The sequence below is a fragment of the Syngnathoides biaculeatus genome, chromosome 5, assembly GCF_019802595.1.
Source record: "Syngnathoides biaculeatus isolate LvHL_M chromosome 5, ASM1980259v1, whole genome shotgun sequence".
Classification (NCBI taxonomy): Eukaryota; Metazoa; Chordata; class Actinopteri; order Syngnathiformes; family Syngnathidae; genus Syngnathoides; species Syngnathoides biaculeatus.
In genome coordinates, this window is record NC_084644.1 from 4,545,589 (window position 1) to 4,573,237 (window position 27,649).

The 27,649-nt window shown below is 47.3% G+C and overlaps 2 protein-coding genes across 8 annotated transcripts in view; one reads left to right on the forward strand and one right to left on the reverse strand.

Moving 5' to 3' along the window:
• Positions 1-17,667, forward strand: part of kirrel3l (kirre like nephrin family adhesion molecule 3, like) — a 40,661-nt gene extending 22,994 nt beyond the window's left edge. Inside the window, exons 2-15 of one of the 2 annotated variants that reach the window (XM_061821040.1) lie at positions 3,225-3,380; positions 4,656-4,805; positions 7,730-7,887; positions 9,007-9,157; positions 9,230-9,335; positions 9,589-9,737; positions 9,848-9,975; positions 13,135-13,261; positions 13,364-13,464; positions 14,098-14,296; positions 15,648-15,767; positions 15,865-15,974; positions 16,116-16,205; positions 16,317-17,667. In XM_061821040.1, coding sequence (XP_061677024.1) covers positions 3,225-3,380; positions 4,656-4,805; positions 7,730-7,887; positions 9,007-9,157; positions 9,230-9,335; positions 9,589-9,737; positions 9,848-9,975; positions 13,135-13,261; positions 13,364-13,464; positions 14,098-14,296; positions 15,648-15,767; positions 15,865-15,974; positions 16,116-16,205; positions 16,317-16,799 — 2,228 coding nt within the window. In that variant the 3' untranslated portion in view covers positions 16,800-17,667. The remainder of the gene's footprint in view (positions 1-3,224; positions 3,381-4,655; positions 4,806-7,729; positions 7,888-9,006; positions 9,158-9,229; positions 9,336-9,588; positions 9,738-9,847; positions 9,976-13,134; positions 13,262-13,363; positions 13,465-14,097; positions 14,297-15,647; positions 15,768-15,864; positions 15,975-16,115; positions 16,206-16,316) is intronic. The other variant, XM_061821041.1, reaches the window with a different exon arrangement.
• Positions 17,668-19,408: 1,741 nt separating this feature from the next.
• st14 (ST14 transmembrane serine protease matriptase) overlaps positions 19,409-27,649 on the reverse strand; it is an 80,342-nt gene continuing 72,101 nt past the window's right edge. For 4 of the 6 annotated variants that reach the window (XM_061819440.1, XM_061819435.1, XM_061819436.1 and 1 more), the window contains 9 exons: positions 27,267-27,397; positions 26,757-26,861; positions 24,225-24,332; positions 24,035-24,148; positions 22,357-22,476; positions 21,784-21,964; positions 20,900-21,168; positions 20,197-20,333; positions 19,409-20,106 (listed from right to left, as the gene is read on the reverse strand). In XM_061819440.1, coding sequence (XP_061675424.1) covers positions 19,945-20,106; positions 20,197-20,333; positions 20,900-21,168; positions 21,784-21,964; positions 22,357-22,476; positions 24,035-24,148; positions 24,225-24,332; positions 26,757-26,861; positions 27,267-27,397 — 1,327 coding nt within the window. In that variant the 3' untranslated portion in view covers positions 19,409-19,944. The remainder of the gene's footprint in view (positions 20,107-20,196; positions 20,334-20,899; positions 21,169-21,783; positions 21,965-22,356; positions 22,477-24,034; positions 24,149-24,224; positions 24,333-26,756; positions 26,862-27,266; positions 27,398-27,649) is intronic. The other 2 variants (XM_061819438.1, XM_061819437.1) reach the window with 2 other exon arrangements.

Sequence of the window (27,649 nt, forward strand, 5' to 3'; positions counted from 1 at the left end):
CATACGAAACGTTAATTGCCAAATGTTGAGCGCAGCAAATTGCGCGTGGGCGTGGTAGAGGCAAACACTTCGCAGCATGTAATCCGTTTAAACAATCAGCCAATGAAATGAATTATTACCCATTGTAAACACTTAGATACACTGGGCAAGATACCTAATTGTAATCTTTTTTGGTGTGTGTGTGTGTATTTGTGTCCCCTCTCTTGTACAAGTACAATAAGAAAAATCGCAATCTTCTTCCGCCAGGGGAAGGTTATGGAACTGCTCATTACTTTGTGAATGCAGAATATGAGACAAGCAAGAGTATGAAGTATCAATTTTTTGGAGGAGAATGTCAGTCCGTGTTGGGCACCTAATAGCTTCAGCTACAAGACTCACGAGCAAGCTCAAACCGGCCTCTTTTGAATCGTACACATCCGCCGTGCCAGCCACTCAATAGGCTCGTCCGTCACTTTTGGAAGAATGATGCACATAATTACACATTTTTAATTCTTCGGTAAACGATGTTTTACATCCTGTGCGAGTCAGATTAATGCTCGAAGCAAGCGGGCAGAATATTTTCGGTTCAACTCAGAACGCACTGATTGGTGAGGCCATTGGAAAGGGTTTGAAAACATTGTACTGTGCCACTACGAGCTAAAAAAAAATAAAAATAAAAAAACTTGTATGTAAGTACTTGTACTTGTAAGTATGGTTGACTTTCCTGGGATGGGGCTGTGACACATTGCTGCCTGTTGATTGGTTCTCATTCGTGGCTAGAGAGAACTTGCGTCCCCAATTCAATGTTTGGCGGCGTACACAAAGTATTCCGCCACTCGTAAATGAATGTGCAGCACTAGCATCTGCGCACGTCCTAAGTGTTGTAAAAGCTTAGATGGGAACGACAATTCTGCACCTTCAAAACACACGTGACCAATACAACGCAGTATTTTCAATGAAAACATTCTTACGGAGTTACGGAGCGTCAGTAATTGGTACAACGGTTGGGGATGCCCCGTAGCTCAGTGGGTAGAGCAGGGCTCAGAAAACTTTTTGAGGCTGAGGGCTACTTTGTGGGGACCGATCGTATGAAGGGCAACGTGACAATTTCAGACTCAGTTCATTGCACGTACATAAAATATTTTTGTTTTAATTTATTGTAGTAAACGACATTACGGGTATTTCAAAATTAATGTAAGCAAGTCGGATTCAGAATTTAAAGCACAAATAATCCTAACAATTTGTGGTCTATGGTACTTTTAGAAGATACCTCGCGGGCGCCTTATATGGTCCTCGCTGGCTACCATTCGCCCACGGGCACCGGGTTGGTGACCCCTGGATTAGAGCATTGGTTTGGTAAACCAGGGGTCGTGACTTCGTATCTTACTGGGGTCTCCACTCCCCCTGAGGGGTTGCGTCAGGAAGGTCATCCGGCGTAAAAACTGTGCCAAACAAATATGAGCGTTTCATCTGTGATGACACACTGTGGCGGACCCCTAACGGGACAAGCCGAAAGAAACTATATAGCATTTGGTACAACGGTCAGTCTACATTTAAAGCCACTATATATATATATAGTTCAGTCCAGTTCAGTTGGCGGTTTTGGAAGACTAAACCCTTAATCTGGCTTTCACCACGGGGCATGACACTAATCCGTAAACAAGGGAGACAAAGGCTTTTTTCTCTTAATTGCGTGTTGTAATCTTAACATTGCGTTTCTGTCGTGGTGCAGAAACAAGAGTTCCATCAGTCAAATGTCTACTACAGTAACTGCACCCCACCACTAATATTGTTCCATGGAGGTTTGTACACCGAAATCCGGGATCCTGAGAACTGGTTTGGTGCAGATCCGTTATCTTGGTACCCCTTGACAATTCTGTTCAGAGGAATGCCAGAACCAAAACGCTTGGGAGATTTTTTTTTTTTTTTTTTTTGCTGCTGGGTGGCAGAGGCGAGGGGAGGGAGAGGGTGAGGGACAGGGTTCAGGGTTCAATCAGTCCACAGGCCCTCCCTGAGATGAAGTGGATAATTGAGTGTGGAATAAACACTGCCAACAAGAGTCCGCCGTTCCAAATCAAAAGACAGAATGCTTCGAAAAAGAGGGGGAAAAAAAGACGGTGAGAGCGTGAGCAAAAATCCCCGTCAGCCCCTTTGAGGGGTGAGGGGGTGCTGCTATTGAAAAGCTATTAAACTTGCATTTAGCAGGATTGATTGAGAATGAAGAGGCCTATTAAAAGAGAGGGACAAGAGGACAATAGCGCGTCTCTGGTTGCCGTATGTTGCCCTCCTTTCAGCAGCTTTCTTTACCGGTGATGGGGGGGAGGGAGACCCTGTCTGTTTAAGCGCCCCAACCAACAGAAGCAGTTCGGAAAGGGTGAGGGGGTCCATGGGGGGGAGGCTTAGCCCATCTTGAATAGAGGCCTCTTTATCTCCCACAGCCCCCCTTCCCTTCCTTCCATTCTCCATTGAGCAACAATGAAAGAGAGAAGGAGTTTTTTTCTTTTTTCCAAAGTCTGCCGACTCGCACAGAGAGCCCACTTAGATAACCAACCAACCGTCTCCTTCCCCGCCTACGGATTAGTTACCTCTGGAGTTCTGCCATCTCTCCCCCCCCCCCCTGCCCGTATAGGTTTTGTAATAGTCACTCGTTATCATAATGACACAAACGTTTTGGAAAGCGTATCCCTGCTGTGTCTCAATGCGCGTGTGTTTGTGTGTCACGGCCAGCCAACCGATCCATTGAGAGCGTCAACCCGCGCTCGAACACATCAGCGGCGGCAGGTGTCTCCGCTGAATTTGAAGCGCCTCAAACAAAACGTCTCCCCGGGGACCCTCGGTGCCATTTTAATTGTTTAACATCCATTTTTACTAAAAGTACACGGAAAGAGTGGCGGATCCCCGGCCCCTTCCAACGAAAGTGCTTCGTGCCACTCGGCATACAAGCATATGGACTTGGAAAGAGTTAAATAAGTTATGAGGCACAGCTGACGCTTCTTCTTGGAAGGGATATTTATAGTGGGGGGGGGGAAATAACTATTAAATGTTCACACAAGACAGCCTTATCCATCTCGTTAAAATGCCAGTTTATTGAGGCGCAACCCTTTCTCTTGACAACCCTCCTTTACCTTCCCAACCGTACACACCTGCTGCCATTTGTCTGATGCGTGCAGTTTGTTTATGATTTGCCCTGAAAATGTCAATTCTTGTCAAAATCCACAAGACGTTTCTCCTTTCTGTCCTTGCAGCCGCCACCCGAGCAGCCTACTTCTCCCAGCAGCCTCAGGACCAGGTGGTGGTGTCTGGGCAGTCGGTGACGCTACCGTGTGTCATTGTGGGCTACCGGGGTATGGTGCAGTGGACCAAAGATGGACTGGCTTTGGGCGGAGAGCGAGACCTACCTGGTATGATCTCACTCTGGCAAGACGTTGACGTGACAAACTGGATTTTCAGGGTACACTCTGGACATGCAAGTTTGACTGAATGAAATTGAAGAAGCTGCACCGCTTCCAAAAAGTTTGGGATATTCAGTTGTAGGGTCAACTTTCAGGATGAATAAAAAAATGTAAAGTTTGATTTGACCTTTTGTCAAGGTTTGAATGCAAACAAAAATCACCGAGTGCACGCTTTCCTATCAGAATCGTGGCTGAAACCTCACAAAAGAGGATCAAGTGTTTGGGTCTCTTCTTGGTCACATGACCTCAAAAAGCAAATAGCCCGATGAGGAGGACTGTTGAAAAAAAAAAAAATCTTCCTAACCCTATTGAACCAAGAAATTTACTGGTCGATTCATGGCTCATATGCCTATTGTGAATTTTGCTGCTCAGAGTACGTGGAGCACTCTAGATTAGAGTAAGAACTGGTCAGAGTGCTAATGCTAGCAGTCCCAATCTGTGACAAAAGAAGAAGGAAAAATTCACGCATCATTTGATGCAGTTTGTCAGGTGACAGTTTTGAAAAACAGAGACTCCGCAAGTCAGATGTTTTGGAATCCTTAATTTAGAGCAAACAGACACTAAACTGAACCGAACTGCACAGTTCAAAAATCAGAATAGCGGTGTAAGACTATCTATGATCGTGTAATTGGACATACTTGGATAAAAAGCCCATAAACTGTTTTTGCTCACATCCTTGGGGAACGCATTCAGTTTAATTTTACAGGTTTGTGGAGCTAAAGCGGTCTTTTGAATAAACTATGCCTGCGTTTTTGTTTTTTTTAGTGTCTAGTCTTATATGGATCAATGGCAGGTCCAATTAGAAACCGGGCCTCTTGTTTAATGGGTTTTCCAAGATTCAAAAGTGAAAGGTTGCCAACCGATGCACCGTGACTCGGTGCTTAGCTTTTTAAGGTTTCTTCTCGGAAGGAAGATAACAATTCAGCCTTTCTCACTACCATTTGACGGTGGACGGACTGCCTCTCTGCCCCTGCAGCCACCATCTTTATTGTGTCTGTGCTTCAAGGACAGACTCCTCATGCGTTTCATTTCCAATCTCCCGCTGCTCTCCAAACACACACACAGAACGGCTCAATTCTACCGAGGCGCTGCCTGCCTGCGTTCATTTGTGACTTAAAGAGCTTTGCCACATTTCTTTGTCCAAATGGGCTCCGTAGTTGTGTCATTATGTGTTTATTGTCGCTTGGTTTGCGGCTGATTGTCGTGTGCGCCGGCGTCACGCAGGCTGGACGCGCTACTCTCTGATGGGCGACCCGCAATCGGGCGAGCACAGCTTGCTGATCGATTCGGCAGAGCTGGTGGACGACGCCGTGTACGAGTGTCAGGCGACGCAGGCGGGCCTGCGCTCCCACCGTGCCAAGCTCACTGTACAAGGTAAGAACCGCAGCCCGGACTGCCGCGGCTTGGGAACGGTCCCGACGCGTCGCACGACGACACACAAATATCAAGATGGCCATTATGAAATAACAAAGTCGCGCACAATGTGTAATTATCCCATTCGGAACACCAGCAGGCGGACAAATGAAATCCGTATTGCATTGTATATAATATAACTGACCTCTTTAAAGGCTTTACGTTGAATAAAATGATTTCTTATCGCCACTCAACAATAACCCCTCCGTGATAAATCTCATTTCTTGATGCAAATGAAATGCTGGGGGCATAATTCTGCTCAGGCTCAGCCAAGAGAGTCGATGGGGGAAGAAGTAAAGGGGGGGGGGCAGAGTAAGTAAACACTCTCAAGACTGTGGATGTCTTGGCTAATGTGATTGCAGAAATCACAAATGACTCGAGTAGTCACTTGAAAGTCAAGGTCTGCATAGTTAGCAAATTTTACGGTGAGCCACAACATTTGTCAACCGCAAGGCAGTTTTTACATTAACGCGATGTGAGTGATCCACTTCTTCACGCAGACATTGGGGGCTGAGGAGTTGGGGCGGGGTTGGGGTTGCTGCAAGATTGTGTGTGTGTGTGTGTGTGTTTGGGTGGGTGTGGGGGGGAGGTGTTATACAGGTCTTGGGGGAAATGAGCAAAGCACTGCTGGCATCTGGTGGCATTTGAAGGAATGTCACTCGCCACAAAGGTGCTTCAGCCCTGAAACGCTCGTCAAGGAGACGAGTCAGAGGGAACAATCATATCACAATCAGAATCAATATGAGAATCATCTTTATCTTGCCAGTTATGTCAAAAACACATTGACTTTGCCTCCGGTAGTTGGCCCAATATGATAAGAGACTTCTCAGAACGAAAGCAAGGTTATTTTCACACTTATTTGATTAGTTGACTAAAAGTGGTATTAATACTTTGCTGTACGATGGTCTCACACTGAAAGAAAACTTACTTGGCATGCAGTCGTCTTTGATTCATTTTTTTAATAAATCGTTTCCTCTGCTTATCCCCCATTACTGCTATTAGAAACCGAAAATGTTACTTTCACATTTGTGTTAAAGGTCTTTCTTCATGAGTAGATTATCAGTCGACGCTTCCATCATAAGTGGGCATTTAAAAACTATAAATAAACAAAACTACTTGTATATGATTGTATTTTTTTGCAAAAAGAAACAACTGAAGATCCGAAAATGCTGGCAGGTAAATCTGGACGTACTGTACAAAGTGTGTGGGAAAGGTTCCAGGTCTGGTTTAAAAAAAAAGATGTATTTGAGATCCTAACTACAACCGTTCCCCTTCGAATGAATCCCCCAATCCTAGATCCGAACGCACCTTGATTCTCCCCTGGGAAGGGTTCTTCCGGGATCCTCCACACACAGGTCCTAATTCGTGACGATGGATGGCTCCAGCATGGCGATGTTCTTCTTGCTCAGGAACTGTCAGACGCTCAGGGAAATGTGTCACGATGACGTAAATACAAGTTGTCCCACTACAACTCTCGTTTCTTCTCGTGCTCTGAACAAAGCTAACGCCGCAAATCTACTTGTAGACCCGCTGGTCGATTTTCTGTTCCACATTGATGAGGAAAACTCTCAGTTTTGTAGTTTGGGTTTGAAATATCTTAGCTTTGTTCGACAGCAATCCCGGAACGTTTCTGACACAAGCTTTATGATCACACACAAATCCATGATTATAATCACATACAGAATACGCTTTCATGAAGCCAAACGCGTTTGGGCAATGGCAGTTTTTCATAGACGTACATAAGAAGGCACGATCGCCAGGGTACTGTATATTTATATGTGGGCGAAACAAGAGCTAAAGAAGCGAGGGAGAGGAACATTTGTTTTTTTTTTCCGTACATGTGTATTTGCGTGCAGTTACCCGCGTGCCAAAGCAATCCGGAGTCAACGTCTGCAGCGCAGTCAGGGGAATCGGCATGGAAATTAAAATCACCTCGCACTCGGATTCCATTAGTGTCCGTGCTGCGGCGATGGAAGGACCTCTGACAATTCAGACACACACAGCGAAATTGGTTCGGTGGAGGGAGCGAGAAAGGCCAACACAAACCCCGCGCTCACGCCGCTCCTTATTGGTCCGGGAAATGGACGCCCTCATCAGGGGTGGCACGCTTGGCTTTCCAGTTCTGTGCGAGAAGCCATGCAAATAAATGAACAAATAAGCAATTCAGACCAAACAAGCGCTCAGCAACAGTGGGAGCGAATGCAACAATAACGCCGCTCCCCGGAAAAGACATAGAGAATCTGGACTCGGTTATTTTCTTCTCCGATGACTACGTTTTGAGGAGTTTCCATCAACGATACATACATCATAAGAGGAAACTCGTTTGCTTCTGTTTATGTCACATTTGGGCTCCATTAACTTCGTCTCAAGACTGCAGTTCCGATTCATTTAATGGTATAAAAGATGTTATATTTTTTTTCCAAAAATAAGGATGACCCCCAAACAGCAGTTGTATTAATATACCGTATTTTCCACACTATAAGGCGCACCTTCAATGAATGGCTTATTTTATATATTTTTTTTTCATATATAAGGCGCATAGGAATAGATGCTCCAGTAGAGGCTGGGTTTACATTATTCATCCATTAGATGGAGCTGCAGAAAAGGCTCAATAGTAATCCATATATAAAGCGCACCAGATTATAAGGCACACCGTCGGATTTTGAGAAAATTAAAGACTTTTAGGTGCGCCTTATGGTGCGGAAAATACGGTACATCTAAATATACAGCACAGATTTTCTTTTATTAGTAATTAGTAATGGACTACTGGATAATGCAGGTGTACCTAATACAGTACCTAGTTGCTTTTTTTGGGGGGGGTGGGTGGGGGAGGCAAGAGCTGCATTGCTTTAGAGTTGAGCGACATGTTTGTGATTGCGTTCCAGTCCCACCTTCGGACCCCGTGGTGGAGGGGGGCCCCGTGGTGCGCCTCAAAGCCCACACGTCGCACAACCTCACCTGCAGATCCTACGGAGCCAAGCCTGCCGCCGAGATCACCTGGTACCGAGATGGAGAAGTCATGGAGACAGCCATTTACTCCAAGGTGCACACGCAATTGAGTGGCGTGCTCTCAACATCATATTACCAAAAAACAAAATTACAAATCATAAACTATCCAAATACCGTTCCCTTTCCGTTTTCCCTACACTTTTCAAATCACCTCCTTTTTTCTCATAAGATTTGTTCACTCGCTCTGTGCAGCCCCCCCCCCCCCGCCTCTCCACTCCTCCTGCTTCCCCTTCGACTCCCCGCAAAACCCCCCCCCTCCCCCGTGCCCCCCACCCCGCTCCCTCCAGAAACGCAGTGACACTACAGCATAACTGGAGCATGCCAAAGCTCAGACAGGCATGAGTCTTTCATACAGTGGAGTTTCTGCAGAGAGCGAATCACCAAACACAACAATGCAGAAACACAATGGGGGTGCGGCGGAGCGTGAGTCAGCCACGGCTGGGAAAGTGTCACATTTTTCATGCACTCTGACCACGCTAAACGACGCTAAACACCGCATTTAGGGAGGCGGTGGGAGGGGGGAAGAGGGCGGCGGCGAGGGGGGGGGGGGCACATGAGAAATAAAGAAAGCAAAATCTCAAGTCTTAAGAAATGAAATGAGTTTGGTGTTATCTTATTTAAAAAACTTGCTGAGGAAGGAAAAGAGTCGCTCCATTGATTTTGGCATCCAGAGGATAATGTCCAGCCTGCTTTTCCTTTTTTATTATTATTTTTTTCCATTTCCAAACGATGTGGCACTTCTTCTGCCTCACTGTTGCTGCCCGAAAACAGACAGCACCTTGGCCATTAGAGAATTTTCCCTTGCCTGTGTGTGTGTGCGGGCTTATGTGTGAAAGCGTGCGAGCAGTATGCATTACCCTCAGAATCTACACCTTGCCTCACTTAGGCGTATTGATTTCCATGAGCAGTAAATAGATTTAAAAGACGATGACAAACAAGGCACTGACGCCAAACGCTCTCAGAAATGTAGGAACAGCAAAAAAAAAAAAAAAAAAAAATCCCCATGCCGCATTGTGAAATGTATTAATATTTCAAAGCGTGTGCCAAGGAACTTTAAAATAAAAAGAGAGGTTCTGGTGTAGGCACAAAACTAAAAATAAAAATGACATTTAGACACGGCGCTGAAGCTAACAGCTAGTGTGCATTGTCGCAGACCCTGATGGAAGATGGGAAGAGGGAGGCAGCTGTCAGTATGCTTCCGATCATCCCGGAGGACAGCGACACCGGCCGCACCTACACCTGCAGGGTCCTCAACCCGGCCGCCCCCGCCGGGAGACAGACGTCCGTCACTATCAACGTCCAGCGTGAGTTACGAACGAACGAAGTCGTCGTGGCGTCGGTATCGCGGCCGCTGAATTTTGCGTCGCATCTTCCAGACCCTCCGTCCGTGGTTTTATCGGTGCAGCCCCAGACGGTGACCGAAGGCGCCAAGGTTCTCTTCATATGCACCGCTTCGGCCAATCCCGAAATCATCGGCTACAGGTAGACACGCCCTCTTTTTAAATGGGCAAATTGAGGAGAATGTATTGTCTGCTCTGGTAATAATCTCTGCTGAAAAGCAACATCACCTTGCGGTGGAAAAAATAAATTGCTTGAATGAGCCACTTGATTGGCAGCGTTTGATTATGATTGGCAGATGCTCGGAACGAGCTAATAGCCACTTCGATAAGCATGGCTAAGTGCCTTCACCGACCTAATAATCTTACTGCATAATGCGATTATTCACCCGTCCCAGGTGGTCTAAAGGAGGAGTTCCTATCTCTGAGGCCAACGGCGACAGTCTGGAGGTGACAGTGGACTATTCCTACTTCACGGATCCGGTTTCCTGTGAGGTGTCCAACTCGGTGGGAAGCACCAACGTTAGCACTTTGGTTGATGTGCAGTGTAAGTCGAACTGAAGGATTGTAAACAAAAGCCGTTAGCTCGCAGCCTCGAAGCGTAGTGCATGTGTTTAGTGATAAACATATTGATTCAAACCGTCTGCTTCTCCCCAGTCGGCCCCAGATTGCTGTCAGGGCCAAAGCCAATGACAGTGGATATCGGGATGGATGCAGCGTTCACTTGCACGTGGACTGGGAACCCGCCTCTGACCCTGGCTTGGACCAAGCAAGGCTCGAGCGAAGTAAGGCCATATATTCCAGCGTCTTGGAGATTCAACACTCTCCGTCCCTTCAGAGAGAAACATTCTCGCATGGCCTTCAGGCATGACTCCCTCACACTTTTCTCTCTACACATTCTTCAAAAAGCTGCTCTCACCATGCTCCCGGAGGGATAACGCCTCTGGCAGAGAACTGTCTGTCCGCTGATAGATACGCACAACGTGGCTGTGCTCAGACTGGCTGTCATCGCACTAACTCAATCAGAGCAAGAAGCAGACGGTCGACCGGTGCGGTTAACGCAGGCGCGGCTGATCGGGCGGCAGGCGGCACTTGCTGCATTTAAATAACGGTTTCCCGGAAGAACATTACGATCCTGGTAAGCAGTATTTTAGTCCTCCGCATCAGCACCCATCCCGAAGGGGAGTGTCTTTCCTCCCCGCCATTATTACTTCTGAAGGGCAAGCAGTTGGAAAAAGAAACAACAACACAAAACCATTTGAGATGGCGTGAGCGACACCGTCACATCGGAGGGTGTGAACAGTTTCGCCCCCTCTGAGGGTGAACGCAAACATTTATTTCCTGATCCACCCACCGCCGCTGTCCCTCACGCAGACATGTGTAATGGATTAATTGGGTTAGCTGTTTAGTGCGTTGAAAAAGAAAAGTGGCGAGAGCGAGAAGGGTGGGGGGGGGGGAATGGCTGTGCGGAAACGGGAGCGAGGCCTGAGTGGAGGTAAACGGATTAAGCACAGCTTGATAGAATGACAGGATCAATGAGCTATGAAGTGAGTGAGCGCAGCCGCTTCAGAGGCGCACTCGAACAGTTCCACGGTCCGTCGTGTCCTCACAATTTCGTGACAACGATCTCGCCGAGCGGCATCAACTGTAATAAAAGACGACAAAATGATACCGAAAGCGACATCATCTGCAGCCACTGGATTAGGCCACTTGTTGTGAGATGTGTGTTTTCCAAGACGTAACAGTTCAGTTTGGAGTGCAAAACCCTCATCTAATGGGCATTTAACCACCGGGGGGGGTTCAGCGTATAAACTGCCACATCTTGATTTTCGTCTAAACGAACCATCGTTGGTGGGGGACATTTTCAAGTCGCCAGCAGTTTTCACCGGCTCATTTTGTACTTAATAACGGCACCCACGCAAAACGTATTGCACTGCCCTTAAAGGGCCGTGAGAGCAGCTGTTTATTTCTGGAGAGGATTGAAGTAAGCCGCGGACACGTTCACACCAGTGCAGACATCCCGTTTCTAAATGCGCAGATGTCTGGAAAAAATTACCAAGACCAGGTCGGAGCCACGCACTCGCAAAGTTTGGACGAATGACGAAAATAGACACGCGGGTAATTAAGGAGGATGCCTGCATCAAGTAGGTAACTGGTGTGCCAAGACCAGGGGGACGAAATCCACCACTGACTTCAACAAATATTTGTTGCTATGGTGACAGGTCTGCTTTGTTCACATAACCCATCTCAATCAATCTAGAGATTGAAATGTTTCCACCTCCATCCTTTAAGTTACATTAAAAGCAATTTAAACAGGATAAGTACTTTGATAATAATGCCGGATTTACAATTTCATTAATACAAAGTCCCCCCCCCCTCCAAGGAGACAGTTTGAAACACACTTGATGGCTGCGACAAGTGCCCGCCGATTCCTCTCTCGGCGAGGTCGCGCTGTATATGCTCACATGAATAGGCAGCAATTATCTGCCCACAGCGACAGACATCTTACTCGCCCTCACAGAAAAGCGTTAATGCAGTATTAGCGAGAGAAGAACCAGGTCTACATTCTTATGGCGCCGCTAAAACAAAAGATGTGCCGGTATCTAACAGACGACATTTTATAAGTGCAAAGGCATCCTTTTTTTTTTTTTTTTTTTTTTTAAACAGACTGCATTTATACTTCAAAAGGATGCCAGAAAGTCGTGCGGTGCAGATTTGTTAATTTGTTACCTGTTTCGAACTTCTGAAACAAGGACACATCCGTGGTCTTCAGTAGAAACAAGGCTACCAGAATCCTAGTTTCATTAGTCTGGAGTGAGGACCATCTAAGTGACTTCTTCTTCTTTTCCTTTCGGCTTGTCCCGTTAAGGGTCGCCACAGCGTGTCATCTCAGCCTATCTCGTGCATCTTCCTCTCTCGCACCCACAGTCCTCATGTCCTCCCTCACCACATCCATCAACCTTTTCTTTGGTCTTCCTCTCGCTCTCTTCCCTGGTAGCTCCATCCTTACCCTCCTCCGACCAATTTCCTCACTCTCTCGCCTCTGGACATGTCCAAACCATCGAAGTCTGCTCTCTCTAACCTTGTCTCCAAAACATCCAACTTTGGCTGCCCCTCTGTCAGGTTCGACACCCAACCGTTGGACTGAATATCCAATTATTTAGGGACAATGAAGAGGTCTTTAATCGGCTCATGAGGAAAACGCGTTTGGCTGACCAGATGCACCTCCAAACCACGTTCTGAGTCAGCCAAACTCTTGTACCTCTTGCACAGTCGAGATGGCCACACCCACCCCAACATAAACACTAAGGTACATGTTTCTTCAGGGTTGGACAGTGTCCTGATAAACCCACGAGAGAAAACAGGTCATTGTTTAAAGGCATGTTTATGGCGTTTGGGAGTATCCGCAAGTGGTGGAAGGAGAGCATTACCTCCCCGTGTTGAGGAGTATCTGCTTCAGGTCGGCAGGGAAATGCGCTGAGGTCACAATGGAGACATCGCTTCCCCGTGTACGGGAGTAGGCAGGGGGGCCATCGCCTCCCAGGTGTTGATGTGTCACACCAAGTCTTGCTCGCAGCTCACAGGGAGAACAATTCAGAGCAAGACTAACAAACAAATGGATGAGAAAACAATTCGAACAATAACTAAAATAGTAATAATTTCTTTCACACCCTCTAATGAGCGCATTTCTAATCCTATCCAACCTGCTCACTCCGAGCGAGAATCTCAACATCTTCATTTCTGCCACCTCCAGTTCTGCTTCGTGTTGTTTCTTCAGTGCCACCGTCTCTAATCCGTACATCTTGGCACTGTTTTATAAACGTTGGCCTTCATCCTAGCGGAGACTCTTCTGTCACATAGAACACCAGACACCTTCTGCCAACTGTTCCACCCCGCTTGGACCCCATCTAAGTGACTAATTGGTCCATTCCCTCTCTCGCCAGGTCCTGAGTAACAGTAACACCTTGCAACTCAAGTCTGTGACTCAGGCGGAGGCTGGGACTTACATCTGCAAGGCCATCGTTCCCCGCATCGGAGTTGCAGAAAGAGATGCCACTTTGACTGTAAACGGTGGGCTTCCCCCACCGACGTATTTGACTATTTTCCGTTTGCTGCGTCCGAACGTTTCCTCATTTCTCTGCTGCTGGTTTTTGTTTTTGCGCTTCACACCAGGCCCTCCTATCATCACAGCGGACGCCACGCAGCATGCAGTGAAGCACTCCAAGGGCAAGCTGGAGTGCCGGGTGGAAAGCAGCCCGCCGCCTTATAAGATCGTAAGTGAACCTCTTGTTATTCACTCGTATTTGGGAGGTACTCCATTCACCATCCCCCAAGCCTACCTACACATCAGCTATCACTGGGTAGCGCCTGGTCCTCACCTTCACACCTTTGCACCGTGACATATTCAGCCCACTAATAAAGACGTACACAGATATTCGGCGGTGTAATTGCGCTTGCTTTGAATGAAGCGATAGGAGCTGCGGGAGACGGGTTTCCTACGGTTTTCGGCCAAACCGCATTCAATTAGCGGCCCGAGAGACATCGCTCAGCTGACCTTGTTGAACCACTGAATGTATGCTGGGCTGAGAGAGGATAATTAGGGTGTGAAAGGAGAGAACAGGCAGACAGACAGAGAGACAGAGAGAGAGAGAGAGACAGGAAGAGGAGGCCCACTTCACAGAGTGGATACCTCAGGCTCCTCGGGCATCACCTCCAGGGCACGCGCGGGATGGCGTTTAAACATAAGTTCGCGAGCCAGGTCGGCCGTGCTGCGCTTTTGAAGTCGGCAGAAAGAAAGTAGAATGGATCTAAGGCTGTACATGTGTTTTCTTTACTCACCGGGGGAGGAGATGTGCAGAAAAGAAAAGTCGCCCATCTGTTTTGTACGACCTGGTTCCCTCCCACAGGTGTGGTCATTTGGTGACGTCGGCCTCTCCTCCGGTTCCTCCGGTCGCTACTCGGTGCAGACGGTAGCCAGCGACCAAGGAGTCGTCTCCTCTCTGGTGCTCTCCGAGACGCTGACGGCTGATTTCGAGCTGCGCTACAACTGTACCGCTTGGAACAACTTTGGCACTGGCACCGCCTTGATCACGCTCAAGGAACAAGGTAAAGGGGAAACAAATCAAGCCTGCTGTTGCTGTTACCGCTCGATGTGAGGGTTGCCTCCTGAAGGACATCAACAATGTCTTCTTCTTTTCCTTTCGGCTTGTCCCGTTAGGGGTCGCCACCTTGGATGTGGTCATCAAAATCAAAATCAATCCCGTTTGGCACTGAGGTGGTCCTCGTCCCAGGCATCGCTGCCTCTATAACTCCATCCATCCATCCATTTTCTTAGCCGCTTATCCTCACAAGTGTCACAGGAGTGCTGGAGCCTATCCTAACTGTGAACGAGCAGGAGGCAGGGTACACCCTGAACTGTTTGCCACCCAATCGCAGGGCACATCGAGACAAACAGCCACATTCACAATCACACCTAGGGGCAATTTAGAGTGTCCAATTAATGCTGCATGTTTTGGGGATGTGGGAGGAAACCAATTTGCCCGTAGAAAACCCACTCAGGCACGGAGAGAACGTGCAAACTCCACACAGAGAGGGCTGGGATTGAACCCAGGTCCTCAGAACTCGGAGGCCGACGCTTTCCAGCTGAGCTACCGTGCCACCGCCTCTATAACTCATTTTATTAAAAATCAATACGCACGAACCCGCTAGCTAGCTAACCACCTAAACAGAATCAAAACGTAAAACTCTCTCACTGCAGCTCTTCGCAGACAACATAATGGAACCCTCAATCCTTCTGCAAAAGGAGGGCAGATTAGGTGAAAGCAGAGACCGTGCCTCTCCTTATCTTAATTATACTCTCCTAATCGATATGATTTAATCAGCAGATGGTTAGCCTTAATGAATATGTTTGCCCTATAACATGGATATCGACCGGGGACAAAAGTCAATTAGATGGAGTCGCGTGTTTGAGCTCGGACTGATATTCTCGATCACTGTCTCAGAGGCAGAGCTGGCGTCTCTGGCTGCATTCCACTGAAGCGATCTTAAAATTACACCGAGATGCTGGAGCCAGAGGAAGACTATTCAGCAGCAGACACCGAGAATAAGGTCCTTTCCGGTAATTTATATCGGCGCAGCGGAGTGAGATCCCCAAAGCAGGAGAATCTCCTGGAATCTCTAATTGGATCGCTTCGTTGCACGTCAAGTTATGTTACACGTACTTCAGAGAGTTTAGAGACAATAGCCAGGGCGATTGACTGTAGTATTCTTGCACAAAGTATTCGATCAGTCTTGGCTAACTGAAATTGCATCCTGTAGGCACTGGCATCTCGTGGATTAGCAAATCAAATGGATGTATGTAGTTTTTCCGAATTAAACCTTTGTAACATTCGACTATCTTGAGGCTTCTTGCCCCGAGAAAAAGCATCCGACCTCACTTCCTTTGCTCTCGTCGCAGAAGCCCCACCGATGTTGTTAATTGTCGGCGGATCGGTAGGCGGAGGCATCGTCCTGCTCATTTGCGTCATCGCCCTCGTCTCCATCTGCTGCAGGCACACAGGCAAAGGTGAGCTCCACGGTCAGTATGGGACGGACGGGTCACTCGCCAATTCTTCCAAATCAAACACACCCTAAATAGAGTCTTGACACCCGTCTTTACTGATCATTTCCTGCAGGCAAAAGGTGCACCCGCCTCTCCAAGAGCGACATCAGAGTTCAGATTGTTCACAGCGATCACAACGCCACGCGGGGCAACGACGACGAGGAGGACGTCAAAGAGCCGATGGTAAAACCCGCATAATCTGTTCTCCGCACCGTAATGTCATTCACAGGCAACACCACATCATGTAACAGAGAGGCGTCTTGTTCTCATCTCGCTCACTCCCGTTAATTCGTCAAATCAAAATATGCGTGGTCTTCCCCTCAGGCTCCAAATAGCAGCGAGTCTCCTGGGACATCTCGCACGGAACACAGCGATCTCTTGGAGGAGGAGGAAGATGAGCGATCGGACATCAAGGTAAACTCTCAGTTGAAAAAGCCTGCCAAATAGCAGGAATCCGTACTTTGGGTTTCAGTATTTGAAGTGTGCCAAGTACTGAAGAGACGTGTATCTCGCCGGGCGTTCAAGGATCCCACCAACGGCTACTACAACGTGCGGGGCCACGAAGATCGCCACATACGGGGCGGCGGCTTCTCCGAGTACGTTCCCAACCCCCGGCCTGTCTACACGCCGTCTCAGCTGCCGTCCCCGAGCCCCATGTACGGCACCCAGCCGCGGGTCTACGACTTCGCCCACCGGTACGCCGCCAACACGGTCACCCAGTCCGCGTACGAGCAGCAGCAAGCCGGCCAGCAGCAGCCATCTCAACCAGCCACCATTTATCCCACCGAGCCAGTCTACGGCGGCTCCGCGTACCTGCCGGCGACGTACGGCCGCGCCTTCACCAATTACGTCAAGCCGGCCTCTTACGAGAAAGTGGACGTGTACGACCAGTCCGACGAGGCCAGCAAGGTGTCCGGCTCGTCCCGCTTCTCTTACGCCTCGTCGCAAGTGTCCTCCCAGCAGTCAGACTATGGCCGACCCTCGCAACGGATGCAGACGCACGTCTGATGAGGAGAGAGGCGTCGGAAACCGAGTTAACTACATCATCGCCACATACCCGTGGGAGCACTAACATGAACAGAGACTTTGTCAACGTTGGACAAGTATTGAGAGGAAGTCGCTACAAGCCGTTGGCGTGGCAAAGGGAGGGCTCGTCAATGACGCCAAACAAAGCCGCAGAGTTCCGCTGATCGTGACGTCAAGTCAAACTATTATTTCAAGAGCGATACCGAACCAGTCTCTCTCCGCACGATTGACCACACGCGGAGAAACCGGCTCGCCGGACTATAAAAACAGATCAACCGACCGACGACCGAGGTATAGCTCCGTCCAAGAGTTGACTTTGCGTCACCGCTAAATGTGAAACGTCCGCAAGATGAAGCTCCCACAGCATAAAACGGACATGAACAAACCAACCTTCATCCGTCATTCGCTGTTTTATAGTTGGCATGCGAAAGGAACACGAAGCACATTTGTGCGCGTCGATTATCAACGAAAGACCGAGCTAGCCGCAGAGACAAACTAACCCGCGCAACGGTGGAATATTACGGCCTGACCTGGATCCCAAGAACTGTGTATATGGTAATTGTGTGTTTTAACGAGGAGGCAAACGATAAGTCCGTAAAAAACCCAAAGATGGTGACTGTTTTACAGGGCAGGGCTCCGAGTACGGCGTTCCTTATACCCCGGTCCTGTTTTCTACAGTGTTTTGCGATTGCGGCGCAGGCGAAAGTAGGGTGATACCAGAGCAATCTCGAACGGCGCGTCAGGTGGGGCAACACGGACGTTTTCCATCTTAATCAGCTGGTCTCCAAATGTTTACAAGAAACAGAACTACCCTGGAAATATCTGTACAAAATGGCCTAAGCCCCCCCCCCCCCCCCCCCCCCCCCCGTTTTCTCTCTGTTGCATGCAAATGATGTGTCTAGTGAAAAACCTTTGGATTCATGTCCATTTCATGTTCGAGACCGGTTGGCTTCTGCACCTGGCCTCAGTTGCTTTCTACCTTGTGGATGTTTCCGTATACGATGCCTGTACTGCCATGTGACGCTTGTAACCAGGCAGCCTGACCAGAACAACTAAAACTTGATAGTGCGGAGGCAAAAATCATCGCTTGTCTTTATTTTTATATTTTGTATAAGCCTTAATGTACAGCGTGTAAGCTGCTCTATTGTAAAATATCTTTATATAATATGTATCGCTCTTGGTTGGTTGATTTGGATCCACAGATTTTCTTGCTTACTTTACCAATCACTGAATGCTTTTTTTTTTCCTCTCCCCCCCGCATTATTTTATCACAAACTTATTGCCATTTTGCTTGTTCATTTATTTTAATAATGTATTAAGAATTTTATTTGCTAAAAATAAGCTACCGCTGCTTGTATCTTTGTACACATATTTATATTTAAATAAAAGCATTTCCGATGAAGTTCAGTGCGGATTTCTGAGCGGCTCCACGGCAACGATGATGAATACGAAAATTAGTAGTGCTGTCTGTTGATTTTTTATTCCCCCCCCCCCCTCCTGTCCCCTCGATTCCGCTCGGCTTTTAATGAAGACAGATGCACCGTGCAACCCCCCTCTCGCACGTGGACGCAGCCGTGACAAAAGCAGGGATTATCGACTAGAGGGGTTTGTCTCGTCACCTGCGTATCCCCAGGTAGGCAGGCGGCTCGCCGGGGGTGTGGGGGTGGGGGGTCGAGGCGCTCATTACTTGACGGCAACATCTCTCACAAGGTATGCGTTTGTTATGCATAACATGACAAATGCGGCAGCCCGTGAGCCAGCCTGACGTGAACAAAAGAGCACAATTAGGAACCGAGGAATACACACAAAACTGTAGAAATGTAGAAAAAAAATGTAGAATTTACATGGATTAGTTTGTTGGGAAAAAAAAGTTTAATCCACTCTAGCACCAGTTTTTTTTTATCCATTTATCCATTTTCATAGCTGCTCATCCTCATAAGGGTCGCGGGGAATGCTGGAGCCTATCCCGGCTGTCAACGGGCAGGAGGCGGGGTACACCCTGAAGTGGTTGCCAGCCAATCGCAGGGCACATGGAAACAAACAGCCGCACTCACAATCACACCTATGGGCAATTTAGAGTGTCCAATGAATGTCGCGTGTTTTTGGGACGTGAGAAGAAACCGGAGTGCCCAGAGAAAACCCACGCAGGCACAGGGAGATCTTGCAAACTCCACACAGGCAGGTCCAGGATTGAACCCAGGACCACAGAACTGTGAGGCCAACGCTTTAACCAGCTGCTCCACCGTGCCCCATTTTTTTTTTAGATTTTTCTAAATTATTCTACCCTCCCTTTGATAAATATTTAAGACTTTGGCTCCCTGCAGTAAAAACTCCACCAAACGAAAGTCATGTAAGTCGAGTGCAAAACTTGCGTTGCAAAAAGATGTTCCAGTCATGCAAGGAAACAACGATGAGAGAGGAAAAACTGAACCGTGGACCAAAACGAAGCTCAGGAACCGATCCACAAACCCACGATGGGTTGATGCTTGTTTTTTATGACCTCAATTTTGATTTAATCAACGCGTGCTACGGAAATGCTCATCCAAATTTGGAAAGACTCGGACATCGTTCAAAACAAAAGAGTCGCTGGCCTGGAAGAACGTTGCTTTATTTAAAATGGTTCTTCAAATTCATACAAACACGTGATTTCAGATATCTATCTACAGTGATGTGAATGCTGTAAACAACAATTGTGGTTCAGATTTTGGTGGATAAAAATGCCAAAATTATCTTCAAGAGATTAAAGCCGTCAGAAAGAACTTCCAATGCCTCACGGCAGGGAAATATTGGCAAAATGCGGATGACGCCCATCTTTCATCTTTGGATTTGCAGCTTTATGTGAAGGATATTTTTACCCGAGAACAATCATGAGACATCGAGGTTGATTACAATTTCAAAATGCGAGTGGATGCGCGTGTTATAGTTGGAGCGGGAGGAGGAATAAAACCGAAAATAAAGTGCTTGGAGTCATTCATGTGAGGGTCTGGGTCCAAATAATGTGTCCCAGTCTGCTGTTAAAAAAACAAAAAAAAAAAAACATATGGGAATGTTCCATCTCCACGTCCTTTATCCCGATGTTCTTCCAGGCTCGTAGTGAATAGATTTATATTTTTTTTCCCCCACCTGCTCAAATTCCCGCGGTCTTTCTGATCCATTCTCTCAGCTTGGTGACACGAGTGTAGACACCGGGCTTGTTGCGGCGAGCGCAGCCCTCCCCCCAGCTCACGATGCCAGCCTGGAACCACTTCCCGCTCTCCTCGAAACACACCAGGGGGCCGCCGGAGTCTCCCTGGGCATTAGAGGCGGGGGGGGGGGGGGGGTCACGAGAGTACTCACAGAGGTGTGCGTGAAGGACATTTTTCCATTTCCTTCCCCTCACCTGACACGCGTCGACTCCCCCGGTCAGGAATCCGCTGCAGAGCATCCGCGAGGTGACCTGGCCCTCGGTCACCACGTTGCACACGGAGTCGTTGATGATTTTCACCGACGCCTTCTGGAGGAGCCGAGCCTTTTGACCTGAGAAAAAAACGGGACAAAGGGGGATGGGGGGGGGGGGGGTCAAGATCTCCGCACTGTTCGCCCCTCAAATCAAAAGGTGTTAATGGGCCCGGATTAGTGTGAGCTAATGAAGGTTTAAGAGGTTTCCCGGAGGAGCGGCGCCCGTCTTGATGTATGGATATGGGGGGGGGGGGGGGGGGGCTTAATGGAATAGAGCAGATTAGAAAAAGATGAGAGGGGAAGAGAGGCAGAAGGGACGCATCCCCGTGATGGGAGAGAGAGAGAGAGAGAGAAGCAGGAAGGCCATTAACGAAAAGAGAGATGGGATGAAACGGGAGGGATAAAAAGAAGAAGCAGAGAATGATGGAAGATGAAGGCCTGAGATGAATGGCTCATTGTGAGGGACATGAGGGAGAAGCGCAATGTCTTCATTTTGATGAGCGCTGGATATGCAAAATGGGCAAAAAAAAACAAACAAAAACATACTGTGCAGCAGAGCCGGTCACCCGTAATTGAGGAATAATAACTGAAATAAACAGAACGGCATATTAAAAAGAGAGCGGGACTAAAAGCGGACGTAGTACCTCCTTCTCGGAGCACGCCCCAACCCGTGACCGAGCAGGACATCCCGGCGGGGAAGACGTGGGAGGGGGCGGGCAGGCAGATGGGCTGGGCGGTGTCGGTCAGCTCCAGGGGCTCGCTGAGCTCCAGCAGCGCGACGTCGTAGTCGTACGTCATCTGGTTGTAGTCCGGGTGGCTGACGATGGTCTTCACGGACCGCCGCTGGACGCCGTCCTGCTTGTACTGGTCCTGCATGCCGCTGTACGTTTGCCAGTTGGACGTGACGTGATACCTGGCTCGGGGGGGGGGGGGGACACAAAAGCTTACGTGAGAAAAGGACAACGGTACTTTGTTACATAAAGTAATTCGTCTCCACAAGCCGCAATTCAATTCACATTCGTTGTTTAGCGCGCTGTCTCCTCCGCTCGTGATGATGTATCGGCAAGGAAAAGCTAAAAGTCATTCCCATTTGTAGTCTTCATTAAATAAGATTGTTCTGCTCTGCGACCATCAATATTTACTGGGAAACGAGCAACTTCCTGTTCAATTAAATTCAAGCGCCTCATTTGGTAAAGCATGGCTAGCGCGCCACCTGCAGGCCGCGATGATGAGTGCAGCTGTATATATATTTTTTTTTAATGCCAAAATGAGATGTAAATTTAGGCCCCCCCCAAGGTTTTCCTGAATTAACTGTATCATCAGGGGCTCTTTTTCAGACTTTGAAATTTGTATGATTTGCCCTCTGCTGTGCATAGTTCAAGTTTTTCCGCCCCGCCAAGAATACCGATAGTGCATAATGAGATCTGATCAAATGTCGAATACGCGATGAATAATAAAGCGCGATAACAGTATGCACGGGAGAGCCCCTCTGTTGTTTTTTTTTTTTTTTTTGTACGTAGCGACTCACGCCGGGTCGTGGCTGACAAAGCAGTGGGCAGCTGACAGGAGCCAGTTCGGGGAGATGATGGAGGCCCCGCAAACGTGCCCGGAGGTCATGAAGTGCAGGCTGACCTGCCAGGGCCATTCTCCCAGCTCGGCGTTTTGGCCCCCCACGATCCGGTTCAGTTTGTACGGCCGCGTGCCGCACTCTGGGAACGCCGGGAGAGAGGGGGAGAGAGCTGATGAGCGAACGACGTGAAACGGGAGAAGCTGTCTTCCAGCTATTCTGATTATTAGGAACACTAATGAAAGAGAATGTCACATTATGTGATCAAAAAAAAAAAAAAAAAATTCGGAGCTCACACGCCAGGCATACCCGAGGGCTAAATCTGAATAAAGAAATTATACAGATAAAAGCTGCTTTCAAAGAATTAAAAAAATAAAGCAATCAGTGCCTCGGGCTTATTTTTTTTTTTTCTTAACAGTCAAATGCACAGCTCAACATCGCTTTTTTCATAATCTCCTTTAAATGACAATGGGGAGATTAAAGCCACTTTCAGCCGAACGTAGCGGAAAGAAGATCGCGGCGCCGGCGACTTACTGCAGCTGGCCTCGTCCGAGTTATCGGCGCAGTCGCCGATGCGGTCGCATTCGGCGTTGACTTTGTTGACGCAGTCGCCGCTCTTGCACTTGAAGCTGAAGGCGGAGCAGATACCCGGGGCTGCGGCGGCGGCGGCGGCGGGACAAGCAGCAGCCCGGAACAAAACAAACGTCAATACTCAAAACGACCGCCGAGTCCGACCAAAAATAATGCCGTGCAATCGGCGAAACTTCAAAGTGAGCCTTGAATGCAAAATGCGGCGCGATTGAGGAGATTTCATTGATTCGGTGCATTGATTGGGCTCGCCGGCTAACATCCTGCCTCATTCACACAAGTGACAAATAAGGAAAGCTCAACAGAGGCCTCTGAGTAAAGGCAACGAACGTAGTGCACATTGCAAGTCAAATACGTTGAAGACTTTTGAAAAGCAGCTGCTTTGTAAAGCCGAGACAAGCACTACGCTGTGAACGAAGCACTTGATGACCTGTGTAAAATACCGTCATTTCCGGCCTACAAGCCGCGACTTTTTCCCCCCACACGCTTTCAACCCTGCGGTTTATGCGGAGATACGGCTAATTTGCGGCATTTTTTCTAACGGCCGCAAGGGGGCACTCGAGCGGAAAAGGTAAGAATGAGATCAGAGGAATATATTTGCCGAGGAAATGACTTTAACCGGCCCTGTTAGCGCTGTGCGAGCGTTAGCGCTGTGCTAGCATGTTGCTGCTGTGTTACTGGCGTGTCTCCATACCTGTCAATTCATACGGTTTGGCCGTAGTTCATACGGATTTTGCGGTGAATCTTACAAATACGGCCGTATATCTCAAATCATACGGTTTCAATGCAATGTCAATATGGATGGATGCTGTAATTTTGAGCCGAAGGGTCAGCATTTAGAGTTGGTGAAGAAAGTTAAACATGAATATAATTCTGAACAGAGTAATGCCAGGAAATAGACTTTGATAATTAGAGATTAACTTTAGATATTATCATTATGGAGATCTACAATAAAAAAAATCACTGAAAAACGTTGTGTTTTTTTCCCTCCGTTGTTTTACATATAATTTGCTTCGGTACGTTATAAGGATTTTTTTTGCTATCTTTAAGGACTTTTTTTTGGGTAGTTTATACAGGTCGGCGCTCCGAAAAGTTGACAGGAATGTGCCTCAGTGATATTTACCGGTAAGTTTTATTTTAACCGGCCCTGTTAGCGCTGTGCTAGCTTGTTGCTGCTGTGTTACTGGCAAGTCTCAGTGATATTTACCAGTAAGTTTTATTTTAACCAGCCCTGTTTGTGCTGTGCTAGCGTTAGCGCTGTACTAGCCTGTTGCTGCTGTGTTACTGGCATTATTCAGTGATATTTACCGGTAAGTTTTATTTTAATCGGTCCTGTTAGCGTTACCGGTGGCTTTAGTGCGGCGCTAGCGTTAGCGTTAACCTCTGTGTACCGTCTTTCTTTGTAAAACATGTTTCAGTGTGGGTTTCAATGTGGGCACTTGCAGCTTTTACACATCTGCAGTGTATGTATGTACCAAATGGTATTTCCTTTACAAATGTACTCGGTGATGCTTGTAACCAGGTGTGCCCTGTAGGCCGGGAATTACGGTACTTCGAAATGGCTTTACTGCGGATTTCAAAACGCAAGACCGAAAGCTGCAAGAGAAGCGACTCCAGCGCTCACAGGTTTCACACGAGGCCTCGTCACTGCCGTCGTAGCAGTCCATTTTGGAATCGCACACCACGTCCTGAGGCACGCACATGCCGTCCCCGCAGCGCCACTCGTTCTCCTCGCAACCTGCAGGTGAATGACGAAGATGTTCAAAATAGCGTGAAGAAGGGGGGGATAAAGTTCATGGTTTCGGTTGACTTACTGCAACTCCTCTCGTCGCTGCCATCCCCGCAGTCATTAACGCGATCGCAAACCCACAGTTTGGGTTTGCACAAACCGTTGCCGCAGTTAAACTGGTCCTCGTCACACACTGGGGATTTTCGGGGGCACAGGGTCACATTTTAACCACGTGAGGACAAAAATCTACAGCAAGCGCTGAGGGTAGAAACAGCTCGTTATATGAGACATATTTAAGCTTTTTACGTCAACAAAATAAGTAGTGGGAAGTGAACAATTGAAGAGTTTGTTTTCAAAATGAGACATATTCGGTTTTTTCATTTTGAGAAAAGGGCTTGGTAATGAAGTGAAAACAATAAACTCAATTTATGTTTCTAACTATCGGGGGATGGAAAGAGATGCTAAAAAGTAACTAAACACCATACTACAAAAAAATATTGGCTTTAATATTCACCGAGTTTTTTTGATGACAAATTTCATTTTTTCTCCAAAATGAGCCATATCCAAACATTCTATTATTGGCAAAGTGAGACATATCGAAATTTCGACTTAAACCTTCAGGAGCAGCTGTATTTTTTTTTTTTTTTAATCAGTTGCTTTTGATAGGCAATCATGAAAACTATTTGCCTTTCAACATTTCAAGCATTTTAAAATAATATTTAAGACCATGACCACCACATTTAGAGAGTTAGGTATCCGAAATAAGGGTCAGTCACCAGTCACAATTTCCACAATTAGCTCACTAATGTCAGATGTTGAAAAAGGAGATGAAAAAATGGGAATTTCTCTTAAAAAGGTCTTTTTCAGTTATTTAGAAACTGTTTGTTTGTTCAGGATGAGGTCATGGAAAGGCTGAGTTTACATCATTGTAATTTTGTGTATCTGTATGCGATTCTGCAATCCGACATCTGCAGGCCTTGTGTCACTCACTTGATTCATTTTGTTTAGAAGTTGATGTGAGATCATTAAGAAAGTAAACTGCTTCAAACCAGTCTACCAAGGTTAATATGGGTTGCGAGGGATACCAGCAGAAAAAAAATAGGTAGTCGATATCACACACAAAATGAAATCAGTTTCAAACTCACAAATTCACTGTTTGAAATCTGACTCATTGAGTCTGCTTTCTTTTGATTTTATTTATAGCGGTAAAATCAAACTCGGCATTAGCATCTCTCTCAAACGTGGGCGCAGCCATTTTGGATGATGATGTGGAAGATACCGGAACTTCCCTCTAGACGAATTCTGATTGGATGCTGCTTGCTTCAGCAGCGCACGCTGATTGAACGAAATTATGTCGCATTTTGCTCTAAATAAGATCTCGATATGTCGCATTTTGAAATAAAACGCGATCTTCCTTGGCTGATATAGAAGGATATGTCGCACTTTTAACAAAAATCAGAGTATCCCGATAACTACCATTCGCAGCTGGATAATTTTGGCGCGAGTTTCATAAATCTGAAAAAATGCCTATGTCGCGTTTTGAAAACAAACTCTTCAATTGCAAAGTCGGGAAACAGATCTGAACACGCCTCAAAGACTCAACGAGCAGTTCTAGACTTAACAAACCGCCCCTTCGGGTCTGGTGACATCTGGTACATCCTCATTTCCTACTCCGTAATGCATGCTGCGGCACGGTGGATCAGCAGTAAAGTGTTGGCCTCATAGTTCTGAGGACCCGGGTTCGATCCCGGCCCCGCCTGTTTGGAGTTTGCATGTTCTTTTCTTGCCTGCGCGGGTTTTTACGGGCGCTCCGGTTTCCTCCCACATCCCAAAAAAAACATGCAACATTAATTGGACACTCTAAATTGCCCCTAGGTGTGATTGTGAGTGCGGCTGTTTGTCTCCATGTGCCCTGTGATTGGCTGGCAATCAGTTCAGGGTGGAGTCCGCCTCCTGCCCGTTGACAGCTGGGGTAGGATCCGGCACTCCCCGCAAGCCTCGTGAGGATAGGCGGCAAAAGAAAATGGATGGATGGAAAATATATGTTGGACAATTCTATGGACTTCTTCAGATCATTTTTTTTTTCCCTTTGGGACTTTCCTTTTGTTTCCGATCACAGCAAAATGATCAGAAAAGCCCTTTTGACCAACCTTTGTAGAAAAAAAAAGGAGCCATTTTGTTACTCGTAATCCTTCACCGCATCAATATTTAAAGCATTTATTGCCGTTTAAAAGTAGACTAAAATTTGCGAAGACGTCGCTGAGGAAAAAGTGACGTCAAATTCATTTCAAGCAATTTTGTCCTTTCCGTGTTTAAAATGACGCAACCTTTCACCTCGCCACTTTTTTTTTCCCCACAAAGCTGTTACGACCGCAAATGCAGAGGAATAACCCCTTAAATTATTGTTTAGATATACCAATATTTGTATACATTAGAAGTAGTATTGTACCTGAATACAATCAGACAAATCTGCAATTTTTTTTTTTTTTTAATTTACGAGCCAACTCTGGCCTCCAAACGCAAGAAAATGATGAACTATTTCCAGTTGTCTGTCAACTAAAGATAACCTTTTGAGAAAACGGCATCGGAAAGGTGAATGTTCGGAGAGGAAACGTACTGCACTTCATCTCGTCGCTCATGTCGCCGCAGTCGTTCCAGCCGTCACACTTGAGTTTTCTGGCGATGCAAATGCCGGATGCGCAGGCAAACATGTCGGGGCAAGCTTGAAGCAGGGGAGAAAAAAATAAAAAAACAAAAAAAGGAATGAAAGAGAATGCGAGTGACACCGGTTGTTACAACTGTCACGTTGCCATCTCGGGTCCCCCGTTGACGCGTGAAACGATAAATCCATTTGCGAAAAACGGCATTCGGGGGGCGGAGGGCTTTCGAGCGGAGTGCTCCTGAGTGCCACTCACAAATAAAACCGGACCCGACAAACAATCTCTCTGATCGTTAGTCCTGACGGGAGTTTCACCGACGCACAGTCTACCGCTTCATCATTTACCGGCTCCGTTTGATACTCAAGTCGGGCCACGTCGCTTCCGCCCGATGACGGACGGCTTTTGCCTGGTTTCTCCGCGAAGCAGCGTGCGAACCTCCCCCTGCTCTCGAGTGACGTTGAACTCACGGTTTCCGGGATCGTAGGCAATGTATTCGGCGCTGAAGCCTTTGTCGGTGTACGACTCGTCGGAGTGGAAGGTCACGTCCATGGTATTAGCGGTGCTGGTCAGAGCCAAAGAGGACAGCTCGCCGCAATACCTGGTTAAAAAGACAATTACAAGCACGTCGAAAGCAAATAAGGAAAATATATCACAGCCAGAGAACAGCAAGACTTGTAGAGGAAAAGACACCATTTTTGTCAGTTGTACTCAAAAGGATACTTCGTTAGGTACTGCACAAAAGATCGAGAGAGAACCCAACGGTCCTTTAGATCTTCATTTAGCTATTTTTATTAGTGCGCTTGCAATTCAGGGTGCGCCGCATTTAATACTCGCTCATGGAGTTAAACTG